The sequence below is a fragment of the Mobula hypostoma genome, chromosome 1 (assembly GCF_963921235.1).
Source record: "Mobula hypostoma chromosome 1, sMobHyp1.1, whole genome shotgun sequence".
Taxonomy (NCBI): domain Eukaryota; kingdom Metazoa; phylum Chordata; class Chondrichthyes; order Myliobatiformes; family Myliobatidae; genus Mobula; species Mobula hypostoma.
This window is the reverse complement of record NC_086097.1, coordinates 179,571,613-179,590,562: the sequence shown is the minus strand read 5'-3', so window position 1 is coordinate 179,590,562 and position 18,950 is coordinate 179,571,613. Positions and strand designations below refer to the sequence as shown.

The 18,950-nt window shown below is 41.2% G+C and overlaps 1 protein-coding gene across 1 annotated transcript in view; it reads left to right on the top strand.

Moving 5' to 3' along the window:
* The window catches only part of LOC134342656 (neurofilament medium polypeptide-like), a 49,649-nt gene that overhangs the window by 13,738 nt on the left and 16,961 nt on the right, over nt 1–18,950 (top strand). Inside the window, exons 3-4 of the mRNA XM_063041046.1 lie at nt 3,335–3,500; nt 3,633–3,686. Coding sequence (XP_062897116.1) covers nt 3,356–3,500; nt 3,633–3,686 — 199 coding nt within the window. The 5' untranslated portion in view covers nt 3,335–3,355. The remainder of the gene's footprint in view (nt 1–3,334; nt 3,501–3,632; nt 3,687–18,950) is intronic.

Below are 18,950 nucleotides of genomic sequence, written 5' to 3'. Positions count from 1 at the left end.
TTACGTATACTTAAGGCAGAGGTTGATAGATTCTTGATTGGTCCAAGCATGAAGGGACACGAGGAGAGGGCAGGAGACTGGGGCTAAGAGGAAAAATGGATCAGCCATGATGAAATGGTGGAGCAGACTCCATGGGCCAAATGGCCTAATTCTGCTCCTATATCTTATGAACTCCTCACCTTCTGCTCACACTTAAGTATTCTGAAAACTAAGAAGTCTGATGCTGGTGTCTGGGAAGTTGAAATGCTTGCTAGCTTTGATATGTCAATGAGAAGACTGGGTGCTGTTTTTTGGATTTGCATTGAATTTCATTAGAACAGTATGGATGACAGAAAAGAGAACAAGCGAGAAGTTGGTATTGAAATAAAATGAAAATTAACTGGAAGCTTTGGAACTTGTTTGTAAATTAACTGAATGTGTCTCACAGATACCATTTTGTGAGCATAGAATGTTGAATGTGTGGACGACTTCTCCCAAAAGACAGTGACTATTTGCATGAGATGATTAGAGTAATAAGAAGCCCAGTAAGTTTAGTGACAGCACAAAAACACGCCCTTTAAGCCACAACATGTTCAAGGTGATGGTAAGACCACATTTGGAGTATTGTGTACAGTTTTGGTCACTCTTTTATGGAAAAGACATTATTAAATTGGAAAGAGTGCAAAGGTTTACAAGGATGCTGCCAGGACTTGAGGGCCCAAGTTATAGGGCAGGCTTGGACTTTACTGCTTGAAGCATGGGAGATTGAGGGGTGACTTTATATAGTTGTTTAAAATTATGAAGGGCATTGATAGAGTGAATGTGCAGTCATTTTCCTAGGAAACTAGAGAGCATAGGGTTAAGGGGAGAAGCGAAGGGTTTAAAAGAGACCTGAGGGCACATCTTCACACAGAAAGTGGTAAATATATGGAATGTGCTGCCTGAGAATGTGGCTGAGACTGGTAAAATAGCAATGTTTAAAATACGTTTGGATAAATACATGGATATGAGGGGTTTATAATGATATGGCCCCAAACATGCACAACTGGGACTAGCTTGGAAGAACAAGATCTACCAGTATTTGCAGGGGCAATGCCTGATTAGGGATAGTTAGCATGGCTTTGTGTGTGGGAAATCGTGCCTCACAAATTTGATAGTTTTTTCAAGAGTTAACAAAGAAGACTGATAACAGGACAGCAGATGTTGCCTTCATGGACTTTAGTAAGGGCTTTGACAACATCCTGCATGGTAGACTGGTCTGCTGGATCTGGCAAACTTCCACAGGGTCAGTGTTGGGACAGTGTCAGTGTCACTACTGCCTTGATGAGGTCAAATGCAGGTTGGAGGAGATACTCTGGGTGGTCTCCAACCTGATGGCATGAACAATGATTGTTCTACCATCCTGTACCTTCCCCATCTATTCACTTACCCACCTTTTTTCGTTTTCCCAGATTCTCCCATTAGGTTTGCTTCCCTTCCCCCAGCCTCATGACTTGCCCATCATGTCCTCTAGTTCACCACCTGTATCTCATGGTCTGCTGTCATCTCCTATCAGATTCCTTCTTCCCTAGCCCTTTACCTCTTCTACCTATCACCTCCCAACTTCTTACATTATGCCCCCCACCCACCAACCTTTCCCCCTCAACTGGTATCACCTGCCAGCTTTTACTCCTCCCCTCCCCTTCCCCACCTTCTTATTCTGGCTTCTGTCTCCTTCCTTTCCAGTCTTGATGAAGGGTCTTAGCCTGAAACACGTCTGTTTATTTCCCTCCATCGATACCGTCTGACTTGCTGAGATCCCCTCCAGCATTTCGTGTGTTGAAAAAAAATCAGCCGTGATTGAATGTGGGAGCAGACTCACTAGGCTCTCTGGCCTAATTCTGCTCCTATGGTTTTATGAGATCCAGCATGAGCTAGTCGCTTCTATACAAAATTGGTGAAAGGGGACAGAAAATGATAAAGGAGGCTTGTTATTCAGACTGGAGGCCTGCCACCAGTGGTGTGCCCGAGGGATCCGTGCTGGGCCACTGTGATTTATCATCTATATAAGTGATTTGGATGACAATGTTGTTGATATGGTTAGCAAGTTTGTGAATGATGCCAAAATTGGTGGTGTGCTGGAAGTGAAAAATGTTATCTAAGTTTACAATAGGAACTTGTTGGAACAGGTCAATAAAAGGCAGGTGGAATTTAACTCTTTCAAGGAGGAGGTGTATTTTGGTATGTTAAATCAGGGCAGGACTTATACAGTAAATGGTAGGTCCTTGGAGAGCTTTACACAACAGGTACATTGTTCCTAGCAAGTGGTGATGCAGGTAGATTATGATAGTGAAGAACATAAATATGTCAACCCTTAAATATGGAGGAATGGGGGTGGATATGAATCATGTGCAGACGGATGTGATTTAGTTTAATTCGGTATCATGGTCAGCATAGACACCATGGGTGAAGGGCCTGATCCAGTGGTGTATTATTCTTTCTTCTATGTAAGAAAATATTGGCAAGCCTGTTTTTATTATTCATGGCTTTGAATACAGTTGACATATCATGTTACAACTGTAAGTCGATAGTGAGTTCTGATTGCCCATTTATAGGAAGGATGACATTAGCTGGAAAGGTTGCAGACATGTTAGGCTGAAGAGCTTATTTCTGTGCTGTAGGATCCCATGACTCTATTCTATATGTGTAGTTATTATATTATAGGTATTTTACCAACAGGAACCCTAATCTCCAATGTGTAACATTCTTAAATTACATAATCTGATTCATGAATATGAAGAGATCATAGTCCGTTTATCTTAACTGAAATTATCTAATATTTATTTGCTTTTTAAATTTAAATTCTAATTTTGCTCAGAATCCACGTTGCTTAATTCAAATGATCTATTATTCTGCTCCTTGTCCCAATTTGTACTGAGACCTGTTGATCCTTATATTGGCCACCAACCTGACGCTGTCATCTTGATTTTCTAATTTTTCCATGGCTTTGTCCGTTACTGTTTCTGCTGTCTCCTCCAGCTCCAGTCCTTCGAGATCATCAGTTTCCTTTGATGACAATCTCTGATGTACCTTTTTTTGTTGCTTCAGTGCATGCTCGTGGAATTTTTAATGCAAAGCAAAACTTCATACAATCAGACATTGGCAATCATCGAGCAGGATAAATATTCTCATTGAAAAATTTGTATTTACCTCTTGTATCTTACCTGTTTAATCATTGTTGTAGAAATTAGCATCATACTATGCAAATCTGCTTTATTAGTGACAAGGGAGGGTTTAACTTGGATAGTAGATTCAATCATAGAGACTAGAATTTAGGTCATCATCACTTTTGTTGTTTTCATTATTCTGATTTCAGATATATTAGGAACTAATCAAGATGCCTTCCCACGGCAAACTCATGGTGCCTGATGGTTTGAAAACTCTGCTAGAGGCATTGGGCAGAGCTGTGGTGCAAGACCAGCCTGACAACATCCAACAATTTGCCTCTTCATATTTCAAGGAGTTATTACAGTTTCGAGATGGTTTGTATTCTGCCTTCTTTTACTTAGTTGAATAAATATAAGTATTTCAAATATTTTAAATTTAACACATTTTCAATGGAAAGTAAGTTACTTACAGTTCCATCTTACTGTTCATTTTTCCATTTCCATTAGGGAATCCATCACTTGATATGAATGACTTAGTGAAAATGTTTCACGTGAGCAGAGGTAAGAACATCCAACTAATTCATCAGTCCCTTTAGTGACAATGTTTAACAATTGTACAGTTTGCTTCATTCAATTAAACAATAGAATATACAATTGTTCTATAAAACTGCATCTGAAATTTCATGAATTAGACTCACGGAATTGTTATGGCTCAGAAGAAGATTTTTAGAGCAATCTTTTCTGTCCCATTCATCTGTTCTTCCCCATGGTTTTGCAAATTACTTTGCTTAATCACTTATTCCTTCTCCTTTTGAAAGCTGTGATAATCCTGTTTTCACTCCGCAGTGAGCTCCAGAGTTTCTTTTCATATTATTTTGTGTCTTTTCTTTTTCCCTTTAATTTAAATGTTTGTCCTTTGACTTTGCAATCTCATATTCCTTTCCCATTCCTCTTCCCTGCAATCCTCTTTGCTACAAGAGCAGCAGTCTACAGTCTAATACTTACTGCTTAATAGGAGAATAAACCTTTCAAACTTTGTGAGTCATAAATAGGAAAAGAGGATCAGAAATGGAACATTACATTTTAGAAACTGTAATCAGTTTTTTTGGATACCTTAATTGATCATTGTTAAGTACAAATTATATTTTTCTAATGGCTCTCTGACCTCATTGAGCTAGTTTGGAATCACACTAGTCTGACAAATATCTTTTTAAAAACTATTTTTGGTTTCCAGACAAACTACGGGGAAGATTATATTTAAACTGTTGATGTGCCTAGTTTTGGTCCAGGTTGCTTTTGTTTTGGAGCACTGTGCAATGGAATATATTTCTTTTTGGAGAGAAACAAATAAGACCATATTCTGAATCATTGTCTGCATATCTGAAAGTGTAACTGTGTGTCTTTGAAATATTACAGGGAACTTGGAACATATTGTTTTGGGGGTGTTTAAAAATCCCAGCCTTTGTTTTTAGTTCAGGGTTTGTTTTTGTTTTTATGTTTGATAGAATTTGGCATTTTTGTTCAATAAACAAAATATTGCACTGTATCGATAAAATGAAACAAAATAGCAATCTGTGATAACAATTACAGACCATGGTATGTATGATTTCCTTAACAATATTTACATTTTCTTTAAAGTAACAACAAATGTCTTATTTTCACAAATGTACCTGTTAAGATTTACCCAATTGGGATAAGTTGAAGAAGATGGAGGCACACACCAACAGGGGAGCTGAGTAGACGTAACAACATTATTAATAATTAATGGAATAGACCATTTGCCCCTTCATTTCCGCTCACTCAGTGAGATCATGGCTGATTCTCGACTTGAGTGCCACCTTTTTGCACTAATCCCCTATCTCTTGATTCTCTTAATCTCCCAGGGTTCATATAGAAATCTAAACCCATACTTACTAACTAAATCCTTTCTCAAACATCCAGCATCTTACCTAAAACAGCAGAGAAAGCAAGCTTTGGTGGTAAAATGTGACTTTTTGGGCAAATTCACTGCATCTGTTATGGGTCTGATCCACTAGTTATTCGGTATTTGTTCAACGTGTGTGAACTTCACAGGCTGAGCCAGCATTTTATTGCCCATCCACCGTTTGAGAAAATAGTGGTGAGCTGCTTTCTTGAAACACTATAGTCCTTGAGTTATGGGTATACACACAGTGGTGTTAAGGAGGATGTTCTGGGATTTTGACTCAGTGACGGTGAGGGAACTGTGATATATTTCCAAGTCAGGATGGTGTGTGGCTTCAGGGCAGCTTCCGAGGGCTGGTGTTTCCTGTGCTTTTGTTGCCCTTGTCCTTCCAGCTGGTAGGGGTGATTTGAAAGATGCCGTCTAGCAAGCCTTGGTTAGTGTGCATCCTGTAGATAATACAGGGTGCTCTTACTGTGTAGTCTATGGTTGTGGATGGGTGGCCTGCCCAGGGGAGCTGAGTTTCTTGTGTGATGAAGTTGCATTCATCCAAGCAAGTGGAGAGTATTCTGTCATAGTCCTGACTTGAGACTTGTTGATGGCTGACAAGCTTTTGGGAGTCAGGAGGTGAAGTTACTGGTCAAAGGATTCCTAGCCTCCAATTTGCTCTTGTAGCCATAGTTTCTGATCAGTGGTTGACCCACGATATTGATAGTGAGGAATTCAGTGAAGGTAATGTCAGTGGGTGATATCTGAATATTGTCACTCATTGGCACAAGTGATGTGAATGTTAGTTGCCTTGTACCAGTCTGGGCCTAGATATTGTAAGACCATTAGACATAGAGCCCATTGAATCTACTCTGCCATTTGATCATGGGTGATTTATTTTCCCTTCAACTTTCTTCCTCTTGTAACCTCTGATGTCTTTACTAATCAAGAACCTATCAAGCTCTGCTTTGAATTTACCAAATGACTTGACCTGCAACCATCTGAGGCAATGAATTCCACAGATTCATCACTTAAGGCAAAATAAATTCCTCCTCATTTCTTTTCTAAAGGGACATGCTTTTTTTCTGAGGCTGTGCCCTCTGGTCTTAGTCTCTCCCACTAATGGAAAAAATCCTCTCCAAATTCACTTATTAAGCCCTTTCAATTAGATATTTTAAATTTAAGGTTTCAGTGAAAACCCTCCCCCCACCATCCTTCTAAACTTCAGCGAATACAAACCCAGAAGGATCAAATACTCTTCATACGTCAGCCCTTTCGTTCCTGGGATAATTCTTGTAAATCTCTTCTGGACACTCCAATGTCAGCATATCATTTCTTAGATATGGGGTCCAAAACTGTTCAGTGCTCCAAATCCGATCTGACCAATGCCTCAGCATTACATCCTTGCTAGATGTCCAGGATTTGCTGTGTTTGGATGTATACTGCTTCATTATCTGAAGTGTCACAAATTGTGCCTAACATTGTGCAATTATCAGCAAGCATCCCTATTTCTGATCTTATAACTGAATGAAAACACAACCTTGTCTAATGCCTCTCTTGATTTTTGTAAACTGACTCACTTCTCCATCTATTCTTACTGTGGCAGTTTGTTCCCAGTACACAATACAGTAGTGAAACAATATTACAAAAAATAACAGACATCTTGGGAATCAAAGTTGGCAGTGAAAACATTAATAATTTCAGATATGCAGATGAGACTGTGTGTACAGAGGAAGAACTACAAAACTTAATTGATAAAATTGTTGAAGAAAGTGCAAAAATGGGTCTATCTATCAATTGCAAAAAGACAGAATGTATGGTGATATCCAAAAAGGAGAATCCTATCTGCAGGCTGAGAATAAACAGGGAAGATATAAAACAAGTACAGAACTTTTGCTACTTAGGAAGCTGGGTGACGTCAGATGGCAGGTGTGACTTGGACATTAAAAGAAGAATAGGCAAAAGACACCTTTACGAGAATGAAGAGTATACTGACCAATACTAAACTAGGCATGACAACCCGCCTCAAAGTACTGAAATGTTACGTTTATCCAGTTATATGGCTCAGAATGTTGGACAATATCACGTAACATGAGGGAACGAATTGTAGCAGCAGAGATGTGGTTTTTGAGGAGGATGCAAAGAATATCATGGATGAAACAAATATCTAACGAGGATGTCATGAACAGAGCAAACACAAAAAGAGAATGTATGAGATCATGAAAAGGCAACGTAACTTCATTGGACATGTGATGAGGAAAGAGGAGTTAGAATGCACGGTAATTATGGGAAAGATTGAAGGGAAGAAAGCAAGAGGAAGACAAAGACAAATGATGATGGAGTCAGCAGCCAGAGAACTGGAAATGAATACCAATGAGTTGATCCACTTGACCCAAAACAGGAGTGTGTGGGCCATGGCAGTCAAAGCTCAAACTGGGCATGGTACCTGATGATGATGTTGATGATAACTGAAGGAAGGTCATTGATGAGGGAACTGAAGATTGTTCGGCCAAAGTAGTACCTGATTAACAAAAGAAGGGATACAGAGATGCTGTAAACATATCTTACAAGGATGATCACAAAACTAAGAAGTTATAATATCAGAAATGCTTGGAGAGACTGGGGAAATCTGAGGGAGTGTTACCTGATAAAATTGTTAAGGAGTTTGAAAGAGACAAAGTTTCTATTCAAGGGAGAGTTTTAAAAAAGGATCATAAATGTCACACACACAAAATGCTGAGGAACTCAGCAGGTCAGGCAGCATTTATGGAAATGAATAAACAGTTGATGTTTCAGGATGAAACCCTTCTTCAGGACTCGTCATCATAAATGTTACAATTGCTCATAAATCCACAGATGAACTTCAACTGCAAAAAATTGAAGAGATATTGGCGATAGAGTTGACAGTTCAAGGAATAGATTTGACTAAATACAGTAAGGTTGAATGAGACGCAAATGAAGCTTAAATGCAAGAACCGGTATTTGGGCTAAATAGCCAGTTACTACATTGTAAATTCTCTATAATGTAATATAACAAACTGAGAAAGAGTATGCTTCAATACCTACGTTTATATTAGTCAAATTTAATTTGAGTTATAGTAACATAGATCTTTTGTATTTATACAATATGAAAGCCTGGTGGAAGTTATTTGCACACCATAGTAATATTTTTTTCTGTGTGCTAACGTCCCTTCTAGTGGCAAGGCATTTGTAATTTCTTTCATAGAAAATTATTTACTTTTAAGCTTCCTGAAATACCTGAACATTGAAACAAAATTCTCTCGCTGCATTTGCTTTTGTAAAATAAAAAACAGTTTTGCAACTGTCAATAGCCTCTAAAAAGAGATACACAGAAAATTCTGTATTTGTGTATCTTTCTGATATAACCATTAGTGGAAAGCATCTGAATCAGGAGAAAACTTTCATTAAATATTTTAACTTTCATTCATCTATATTCAGACCACCAGGGTTTGAAAAGGTAAGACAGTAACCTGGCAGAGTGCAGGAAAAAAACCTATTCTGCTCAAAGGAAAGGATAAACTAAATCTTCCTGGGACTCCATGGATTAATAAAGACATAAGTGAACAATTGAAAGTATGAAAAGAGATATACGGTATCGTGAGGATATAGTTGGTGGAAAAGTACATGATCAATGAGAGTATGAAGGGATTAGAAAAAGGTTAAAAATATTAGAAGGACAACAAAGGGACCATGAAAGTAAATTATCAAAGAACATAAAATATGAAAATATTTTACAGATGCATCAATAGAAAAAGGTTGGAATGGAAATAGGTTCATTAAGGGACAGACTGGAAAATGCCACAGCTAATGACAGGGATATGCCAGCAATAGTATGTTTTCTTCAGTGTAGATCAGAGTTAAAACAGGCAAGCATGAGAATGGACAATGAGGTAAATATTGAAGTGACTCTTTTCAAGACAGAAAAAGGCAATTAAATTAGAGGCATTTATTCAAGGAGGACAAGACTCCTGGATTACATCCATGCATATTAAAAAAAATGTACAAAATGAATAATTTGTTAGGAAAATGTAGTAACAGAGGTCTGGTGGATAGCTAATACAGTACATATCTGCATACTATGTGAGGTTACCATTTACTGTATAGAGGTATACAAAATCATGAGGGGTATAGGTAAGGTAGATGGCAACAGTCCTCTTCTCAAGATAGAGGAATATAAAACTAGAAGATTTAAGTTGGGAAGGAAAGATTAAAAAGGACCTGAGGGGATATATTTTTCACACAGAGGGTAGTGGGTTTATGAAACAAGCTGAAAAGCAAGGTGTAGAGGTGGATAATTAGAATGTTTAAAATACATTTATACAGGTAGATGGATTGAAAAAATTTAGAGGGAATGAGCCAAACACAAATGTGATTAGCTCATGTAATCGTATTGGTTGACATCCATGAGTTGGGCCGAAGGGTCTGCTGTATAACTATGGTCAGTGGGCTGCAATCATCACAAGAAGCTGTTTATTGGTGAGGCAGTGCGAGGTTTAAAAAGAGCTCGGGCCATTTCAGAACTTTTCAGTAGGCTGAAATCATTGTGAGAAGTCATTTGTTGGTGAGGCAGAAGAAGGTTTAATAAGAACTCTTTGAGAACTATTTGGCAGGCTGATCTCTTAGGCACTTGGCAGAGTCCCATAAAAGAAGTGTGGTGTAAGCAGAGTGGCCCTTGTTGGAGTGGACAGTGCTAAGAGTGGCCAGGTTTTGGCTCAGTAGGCTTGGGTGAGAATGGGCATACAGTAGAACTTAAGCTTGAGAAGTTAGTAAAGGCATCCATTAGTCTTGCGAGACCATGGATCTGCGCCTGGAAAGTCTTCACTCTCCAGGGCGCAGGCCTGGGCAAGGTTGTATGGAAGACCAGCAGTTGCCCATGCTGCAAGTCTCCCCTCTCCACGACACCAATGTTGTCCAAGGGAAGGGCATTAGGACCCTTACAGCTTGGCACCAACGTCGTCACAGAGCAATGTGTGATTAAGTGCCTTGCTCAAGGACACAACACATTGCCTCGGCTGGGGCTCGAACTCACGAAGTTAGAGGTGTAACAAATAGAGGCAGGATGTGTAGTTAAGGCTGTGGAATGTTTCTTCTGTCAGATGTGGGATTTCAGAGTACCTATTAGTTTCCCTGATGACCACCTCTGCAGCAAGTGCACCCAACTTCAACTCCTGACTGACAAAGTCAAGGAACTGGAGCTGGAGCTGAATGTACTCAAGTGGACCACTGGAAAATGACGCTGGAGAGGTAGTAATGGGGGACAAAGAAATGGCTGGTGAGCTTAAGTATTTTGCATCAGTCTTCACTGTGGAAGTCACTAGCAGTATGCCTGAAGGTCAAGAGTGTCAGGGGGCAGAAGTGAGTGTATTTACTATAATTAAGGTGAAGCTGCTTGCGAAGCTGAAAAGTCTGAAGGTAGATATGTCACCTGGACCAGATGGACTACACACCAAAGTTCTGAAGGGGATACCTGAAGAGATTATGGAAGCATTAGTAATGATCCTTCAAGAATCACTAGATTCTGGAATGGTTCCAGAGGACTGGAAAATTGCAAATATCACTCCATTCTTTAAGAAGGGAGGGAGGCAGAAGAAAGAAAATTATAGGCCAGTTAGCCTGACTTCAGTGGTTGGGAAGATATTGGAATCAATTATTAAGGGTAAGGTTTCGGGGTACTTGGAAGCACATGATAAAGTCGGCCAAAGTCAGCATGGTTTCCTCAAGGGGAAATCTTGCCTGTAAACTGTCTTGGATTTCATTGAGGAAATAACAGGCAGGATAGTCAAAGGAGAGTCAGTGGATGTTGTTTACTTGGATTTTCAGAAGGCCTTTGACAAGGTACCACACATGAAGCTGCTCAACAAGGTAAGAGCCCATGGTATTACAGCAAAGATATTAGCATGGATAGAAGATTGGCTGACTGGCAGGAGGCAAAGAGTGGGAATTAAGGGGGCTTATTCCCCTGGCTGCTGATGACTAATAGTGTGCCGCAGGGGTCAGAATTGGACTGTTTCTTTTCACATTGTATGTCAATGACAGAATTGATGACTTTGGCCAAGTTTGCAGAGAAAACAAAGATAGTTGGAGGAACAGGTAGTGTTGAGAAAGCAGGGAGTCTGCAAAAGGGACAGATTGGAAGAATGGACAAAGAAATGGCTGGTGTAATATAGTGTGGGGAAGTGTATGGTAAATCCCCAGGACCTGTCAAGCTGTTCCCTTGGACACTGGGAGGCAAGTGCTGAAATTGCCGGGGCCCTAGCAGAGATATTTAAATCGTTCTTAGCAACAGGTGAGGTACAAGAGGAATGTTGTTCTGCTGTTCAAGAAAGGCTCTAAAAATACATAAAGAAATTATAGGCAGTGAGCCTGACATCAGTAGTGGGAAAGTTATTTGAAGGTATTCTGTGTGGACTGGATAGACATGGACTGATTAAGGATAGTCTGCGTAGCTTTGTGTGTGGTAGGCCATGTCTAATCAATATTATAGAGTTTTCCGAGGAAGTTACCAGGAAAGTTAATAAAGGCAAGACAGTGGATATTGTTTACATGGGCTTTAGTAAGGCATTTGACAAGGTCCCACATGGGAGGTTGGTCAAGAAGGTTCAGTCAACTGGCATTCAAGATGAGGTAGTAAATTGGATTAGACATTGGTTTTGTAGGAGAAGCCAGAGAGTGGTAGTAGATGGTTGCCTCTCTGACTTGGAGGCCACTGAGTAGTGGTTGTTTGTCATCTACACCAATGATCTAGATGATAATGTGGTTAACTTGATCAGCAAATTTATGGATGACACCAAGAGTGGGAGTGTAGTGGACAGTGAGGAAGGCTATCACAGCTTGCAGTGGGATCTGGATCAGCTGGAAAGTGGGTTGAAAAATGGCAGAAGGAATTTAATGTAGACAATCCTGAGGTTTTGCACTTTGGTAGGACCAACCAGGATAGATCTTACACAGTGAATGGTACTGAGGAGTGTGGTACAACAAAGGGATCTGGGAATATAGGTCCAGAAGTCATTTAAAGTGGCGTCACAGATGGGTAGGGTTGAAATGAAAGCTTTTGTCACATTGGCCTTCATAAATCAAAGTATTAAGTATAGGAGATGGGATGTTGTGTTGAAGTTGTATAAGACGTTGATGAGGCCTAATTTGGGGTATTGTATGCAGTTTTGGTCATCTACCTACAGGGAGGTTGTAAATAAGGTTGAAAGAGAACAGTAAAAAATTACAAGAATGTTGCTGGGTCTGGAGGACCTGAGTTATATGGAAAAAATAAAAAAGGAGCATTTCACAGGGTTCAGCACATTAGCAGTGGACCAATCGATTCGCGATTCATTAGCAGGAGCAAATAAAAGTAAAGCAGGGTCAAAGCAGAGTGGCCATTGTATGAGTGGACTGGTGTAGGAACGGGAACTTGAAGCTTTGGCTCAAGAGGCTTCAGCTAGGAGGCACAGGTAAGTAGCAGGTAAGGCTTTTGTAGTGGTTGAATAAAAAGTCACTAAATTACAGCTAATTAAATAAAGGGATGCTGCAGGATCAGGTGATGTACTGTAGCTGCATGATGTGGGAGCTGGTGGACCCCATTGTGATTCCTGGTGACCACATCTGCAGCAAGCGTTAGTTGCTGGAAGAACTCAGGCTCAAAGTTGATGACCTGGAATCTGAGCTTCAAACACTGCCGCACATCAGGGAGGGAGAGAGTTACTTGGATTCTCTGTTTCAGGAGGAAGTCACACCCATTAGATTAGCTGCCTCAAATTTAGTCTGTGGTCAGGGGCAGGAGGGTGTGTCTATGAGAGAGGCAGGTAATGGGATCCAAGAGACAGTGTTGGAGGAGCCCCAGCCCTTGAGCTTGTCCAACAGGTCTGAGATTCTTGCTTCCTGTGTGGATGAGAGTGTGGCCTGTAGGAAGGATGAGCAACCTACCTGTGGCGTCATAGTTCAGGGAGTCATTCAAGAGAGGGGAGAGAAGAGAAATGTAGTCGTAATTGGAGATGGTATAATCAGGGGAATAGACAGAGTTCTCTGTCACAAGAATAAAGCATCCCGAAGGCTGTGTTGCCTGCCTGGTGCCCAGGTTCGGGACATCTTATCTGACGTGCAGAGGAATTTGCAGTGGGAGGGGAAAGATCCAGTTGTCAAGGTCCACATGGGTATCAACAACATAGGTAGAACGAGGAAGGAGGTTCTGCGAAGGGAATTTGAGCAGCTAGGGACAAAATTAAAAAGCAGAACCAAAAAGGTGGTAATCTCTGGATTACTACCTGAGCCACATGCAAATTGGCATAGGGTCAAGAAGATTAGAGAGTTAAATGCCTGGTTTAAGGATTGGTGTGGGAGAAGTGGGTTTGAATTCATGGGAAATTGGCACCAGTATTGGGGAAGGAGGGGGCTGTACCAATTGGACAGGCTGCACCTGAACCGTGACAGGACCTGGATCCTAATGAATCACATAACTGGGGTTGTGGATAGGGCTTTAAATTAAATAGTAGGGGGGTGGGTTCAACAGATTGGAGAAGTAAAGTAAAAAAGAAAAGTGTGGATGAAGATAAAGAAAAAGCAAAAGATAAAAAAGAGAAAAGTAAGAGTGGAGTGAAGAAAAATCAAGTGTAAAAGAGTAAAAGATTGCAAGATTTTAAAAGCAGAATGATTGTAAGGGCACTTTATTTGAATGCCCGCAGTATTTGAAACAAGGTCAGTGAACTTGTGGCACAAATCAGTACGAAGGGTATGATTTAATGGCCATTACAGAGATGTGGTTGCAGGGTGGACAGGATTGGGGAATTAAATATCTGAGGATAACGGGTTATATGGAAGAATAGGCAGGAAGGTAAGAGAGGTGGGGTAGCACTCCTAATTAAAGATGAGCTCAGGGCGATAGTGAGAGACGATATAAGATCTCAGGAGCAGAATATTGAATCCGTCTGGGTAGAGATTAGGAATAGTAAAGGGAAAAAAAAAATCACCGGTGGGAGTTGTCTATTGCCCACTGAATAATAACAAGAGAAATATCTGAGACATGTAAGAATGGAACTGCAGTTATCATGGGGGACCTTAACTTGCACATCAAGTTGGTCAAAGCAGTCTTGAAGTGTACTTCATAGAATGGTTCCGTGATGGCTTTCTTGAACAGCATGTTACTGAACCTACAAGGGAATGTGCTATCTTAGATCTGGTCCTGTGCAATGAGACAGATAAAATTAGTGATCTTGTAGTTAGGGATCCTCTTGGAAAGAATGATCACAGCATGGTTGAATTTCTCATACAAATGGAGGGTGCAATAGTTCGATCGAAAACCAGTGTATTATGGCTAAACAATGGAGGCTACAATAGGATGAGGGAGGGTTTAGCTAGTGTAGACTGGCAACACAGACTATATGGTGGGACAGTTGAAGGCTTTCAAAGAGATTTTTCACGGTGCTCAATAAAAGTATATTCCAGTTAAAAGCAAGGACAGTATAGGTGGGGAGGGCCAGTCTTGGATAACTAAGGAAATAAAAGAAGGCATCAAACTAAAAGCTTGTGCATACAAAGTAGCCAAATGTAGTGGGAAACTGGAAAACAGGGAAAACTTTAAAAAGCAACAAAGAACCACTAAGTGAGCAATGAAGAAAGGGAAACTAGATTATGAAAATAAACTAGCACAAAATATAAAAATAGATAGTAAAAGTTTTTATAATTACATAAAACAGTGAACATAAGCCTCTTGGAGGATGAGAAGGGGGAATTGATATTGGGTAATGAGGAAATGGCAGAGGCTTTGAATGACTATTTTGTGTCAGTCTTCATGGTGGAGGACACGTCTGACATGCCAAACAGAGATGCTGTGGATGTGATGGGAGGTGAGGACCTCGATACAATAGCTATCACTAAAGAGGTAGAGCTGAGCAAACTTGTGGGCCTGAAGATAGACAAGTCCCCTGGTCCTGATGGAATGCATCCCAGGGTATTGAAAGAAAAGGCAGGAGTTATAGTAGAGGCTTTGGTGATATAACTTATCAAAGTTCTGTGGACTCTGGGTAGGTCCCAGCAGATTGGAAGACGGTGAATGTCACGCCACTGTTCAAAAAAGGATGCAGGCAAAAGGCAGGTAACTATAGGCCAGTTAGTTTAACATCTGTAGTTGAGAAAATGCTTGAAGCTATCATTAAATAAAGAAATAGTGTGGCATGTGGAAAGAAATGGATCCATCAGACAGATGCAGCATGGACTCAGCAAAGGCCGGTCCTGTTTGACAAACTTACTGGAGTTCTTTGAGGATTTAATGAACACAGTGGATAGAGAGGAACAGATGGACTTTATTTACTTGGATCTCCAGAAGGTGTTTGACAAGGTGCTGCATAAAAGACATATCCTTAAGGTTAGGATGCATAGAGTTGGGGGTAATGTATTAGCATGGATAGAGGATTGGTTAACTCATAGAGAGCAAAGAGTTGGGATACATGGGTGTTACTCTGGTTTGCAATCAGTAGTGAGTGGTGTACCGCAGGGGTTGGTGCTGGGCCCACAACTGTTCACGATATACATTAATGATCTGGAAGAGGGGACCAAGGGTAGTGTATCGAAGTTTGCTGATGATACTAAGATGAGTGGAAAAGTAAATTGTGCAGAAGATATGGAGAGTCTGCAGAGAAATATAGATAGGTGAGTGGGCAAGGGTCTGGCAGATGGAGTACAATACTGGTAAATGCAAGGTCATCCACTTTGGAAGGAAAAATGAAAGAGCTGATTATTAGTTAAATGGTTAAAAAAAATTGCAGCATGCTGCTATGCAGAAGGACTTAGGAGTGTTTGTGCATGTATCACAAAAGGTTGGTTTGCAGGTACAGCAAGCTATCAAGAAGGCAAAAGGAATGTTGGCCTTCATTGCTAGAGGGATTGAATTTAAGAGCGGGGAGGTAATGCTACAACTGTACAGGGTACTGGTGAGGCCTCAGCTGGAGTACTGTGTGCAGTTCTGGTCTCCTTACTTAAGGAAGGATATACTGGCTTTGGAGGCTGTGCAGAAGAGGTTCACCAGGTTGATTCCAGAGATGAGGGGGTTTAGACTACGAGGAGAGATTGAGTTACCTGGGACTACTCGCTGGATTTAGAAGAATGAGAGGAGGTCTTCCAGGAACATATAAAATTATGAAAGGGATAGATAAGATAGAGGCAGGAAAGTTGTTTCCACTGGTAGGTGAGACTAGAATTAAGGGACATAGCCTCAAGATCCAGGGGAGTAGATTTAGGATGGTGATGAGGACGAACTGCTTTTCCCAGAGAGTGGTGAATCTGTGGAATTCTTTGCACAATGAAACAGTGGAGGTTACCTCAGTAAATGTATTTAAGACAAGGTTAGATAGATTTTTGCATAGTAGGGGAATTAAAAGTTATGGGGAAAAGGCAGGTAGGTGGAGTCCATGGCCAGATCAGCCATGATCTTATTGAATAGCAGAGCAGCTTGACGGGCCAGATGGCCTACTTCTGCTACTTCTTATGTAAGATTGAATAGGCGAGAACTTTATTCCTTGGAACATAGAAGATTGAGAGGAGATTTGATAGATTATGAGGGGTATAGATAGGGATAAGCAGGTTTTTTCCACTGAGGTTGGGTGGGGCTACAACTAGAGGTCATAGGTTAATGGTGAAAGGTAAGGGGAACATGAGGGGAAATTTCTTCACTCAGAGTGTGGAATGAGCTTCCAGCACAAGTGGTGCATGCAAACTTGATTTCAGCATTTAAGAGAAGTATGGACAGGTACATTGATGGTAGAGGTATGGAGGGCTATGGTTCCAGTGCAGGTCAATGGGAGTAGGCAGTTTAAGTGGTTTCAGCATGGACTAGATGTGCCAATGGGCCTGTCTCTGTCCTGTACTTCTCTAGGACTAACTCCAGAATCCAGGGAATTTTGGTGAGTTACAATTAAAGCATCCCTTGTTTCTGTGCTGTACTTTTCTATAACTATGATATGACATGGAGTAGGCCTTTCCAGACCTACGAGCTACGTTGCCCCAGCAACCCCCTACAAACCTGATTAACCCTAATCTAATCACAGGGCAATTTACAATGACTAATTAACCTACCTGGTACATCTTTGGATTGTGGGAGGAAACGGAGGACCCAGAGAAAATCCACAGTGAGGACATACAGAATGGCACTGGAATTGAACTCCAAACTCCAGAACGCCCTGAGGTGTGATACAGTACCATTGTGCTAACTGCTGTGCTACCTTGGTGCTTCCAAAGTAGGATCATGAAAATAGCCATCGACAGTGGAGGCAAAGGACAAGTACAGTACTAGAATTTGCCATTCACTAGTTACTGGTCAAAAAGCAAAGCGGGGAAAAAAGGAGTTATTAGCAATGAAGGAAGGTATCAGTGGTATTTCATATGGATCGGTACTGGGGCCACGACTGTTCAAAGTTTACATTTATGATTCAGACTCTGGAATCAAGCATTTCTAAGTTTGTGGATGGCACTATATGAAGGAAAACTGTGGAGTCCTGGGTAGGGTAGAGAAACAAAGGGATTCTGATACACCAATTCCTACAAGTTGCAGAAAATCAAAAGAACCTATAGATGCTGGAAATCTGGAATAAAAACAGAAAATGCTGGAAGAACTCAACAGGACACATAACATCTGATCAGGATGTTGCATGATTTACAGAGTTTTACCAGCAAGTTCCGTTTTTATGAAAAATTGTGGCAAAGGTTAGTCATAGTCATACTTTATTGATCCTGGAGGAAATTGGTTTTTGTTACAGTTGCACCATAAATAATTAAATAGTAATAAAATCATAGATAATTAAATAGTAATATGTAAATTATGCCAGGAAATAAGTCCAGGACCAGCCTATTGGCTCAGGGTGTCTGACCCTCCAAGGGAGGAGTTGTAAAGTTTAAACAACAGGAATTCTGCAGATGCTGGAAATTCAAGCAACACACATCAAAGTTGCTGGTGAACGCAGCAGGCCAGGCAGCATCTGTAGGAAGAGGTGCAGTTGACATTTCAGGCCGAGACCCTTCGTCAGGACTAACTGAGGGAAGAGTGAGTAAGGGATTTGAAAGTTGGAGGGGGAGGGGGAGATCCAAAATGATAGGAGAAGACAGGACGGGGAGGGATAGAGCCGAGAGCTGGACGGGTGATAGGCAAAAGGGGATACGAGAGGATCGTGGGACAGGAGGTCCGGGAAGAAAGACAAGGGGGGGGACCCAGAGGATGGGCAAGAGGTATATTCAGAGGGACAGAGGGAGAAAAAGGAGAGTGAGAGAAAGAATGTGTGCATAAAAATAAGTAACAGATGGGGTACGAGGGGGAGGTGGGGCCTTAGCGGAAGTTAGAAAAGTCGATGTTCATGCCATCAGGTTGGAGGCTACCCAGACGGAATATAAGGTGTTGTTCCTCCAACCTGAGTGTGGCTTCATCTTTACAGTAGAGGAGGCCGTGGATAGACATGTCAGAATGGGAATGGGATGTGGAATTAAAATGCGTGGCCACTGGGAGATTACGCTCTGTCCGCCAGAGAATGATTGCACACATGCACACATTCTTTCTCTCACTCTCCTTTTTCTCCCTCTGTCCCTCTGAATATACCTCTTGCCCATCCTCTGGGTCCCCCCCCCTTGTCTTTCTTCCCGGACCTCCTGTCCCATGATCCTCTCGTATCCCCTTTGCCTATCACCTGTCCAGCTCTTGGCTTTATCCCTCCCCCTCCTGTCTTCTCCTATCATTTTGCATCTCCCCCTCCCCCTCCAGCTTTCAAATCCCTTACTCACTCTTCCTTCAGTTAGTCCTGACGAAAGGTCTCAGCCTGAAACGTCGACTGCACCTCTTCCTACAGATGCTGCCTGACCTGCTGCGTTCACCAGCAACTTTGATGAGTTGTAAAGTTTGATGGCCACAGGCAGGAATGACTTCCTAT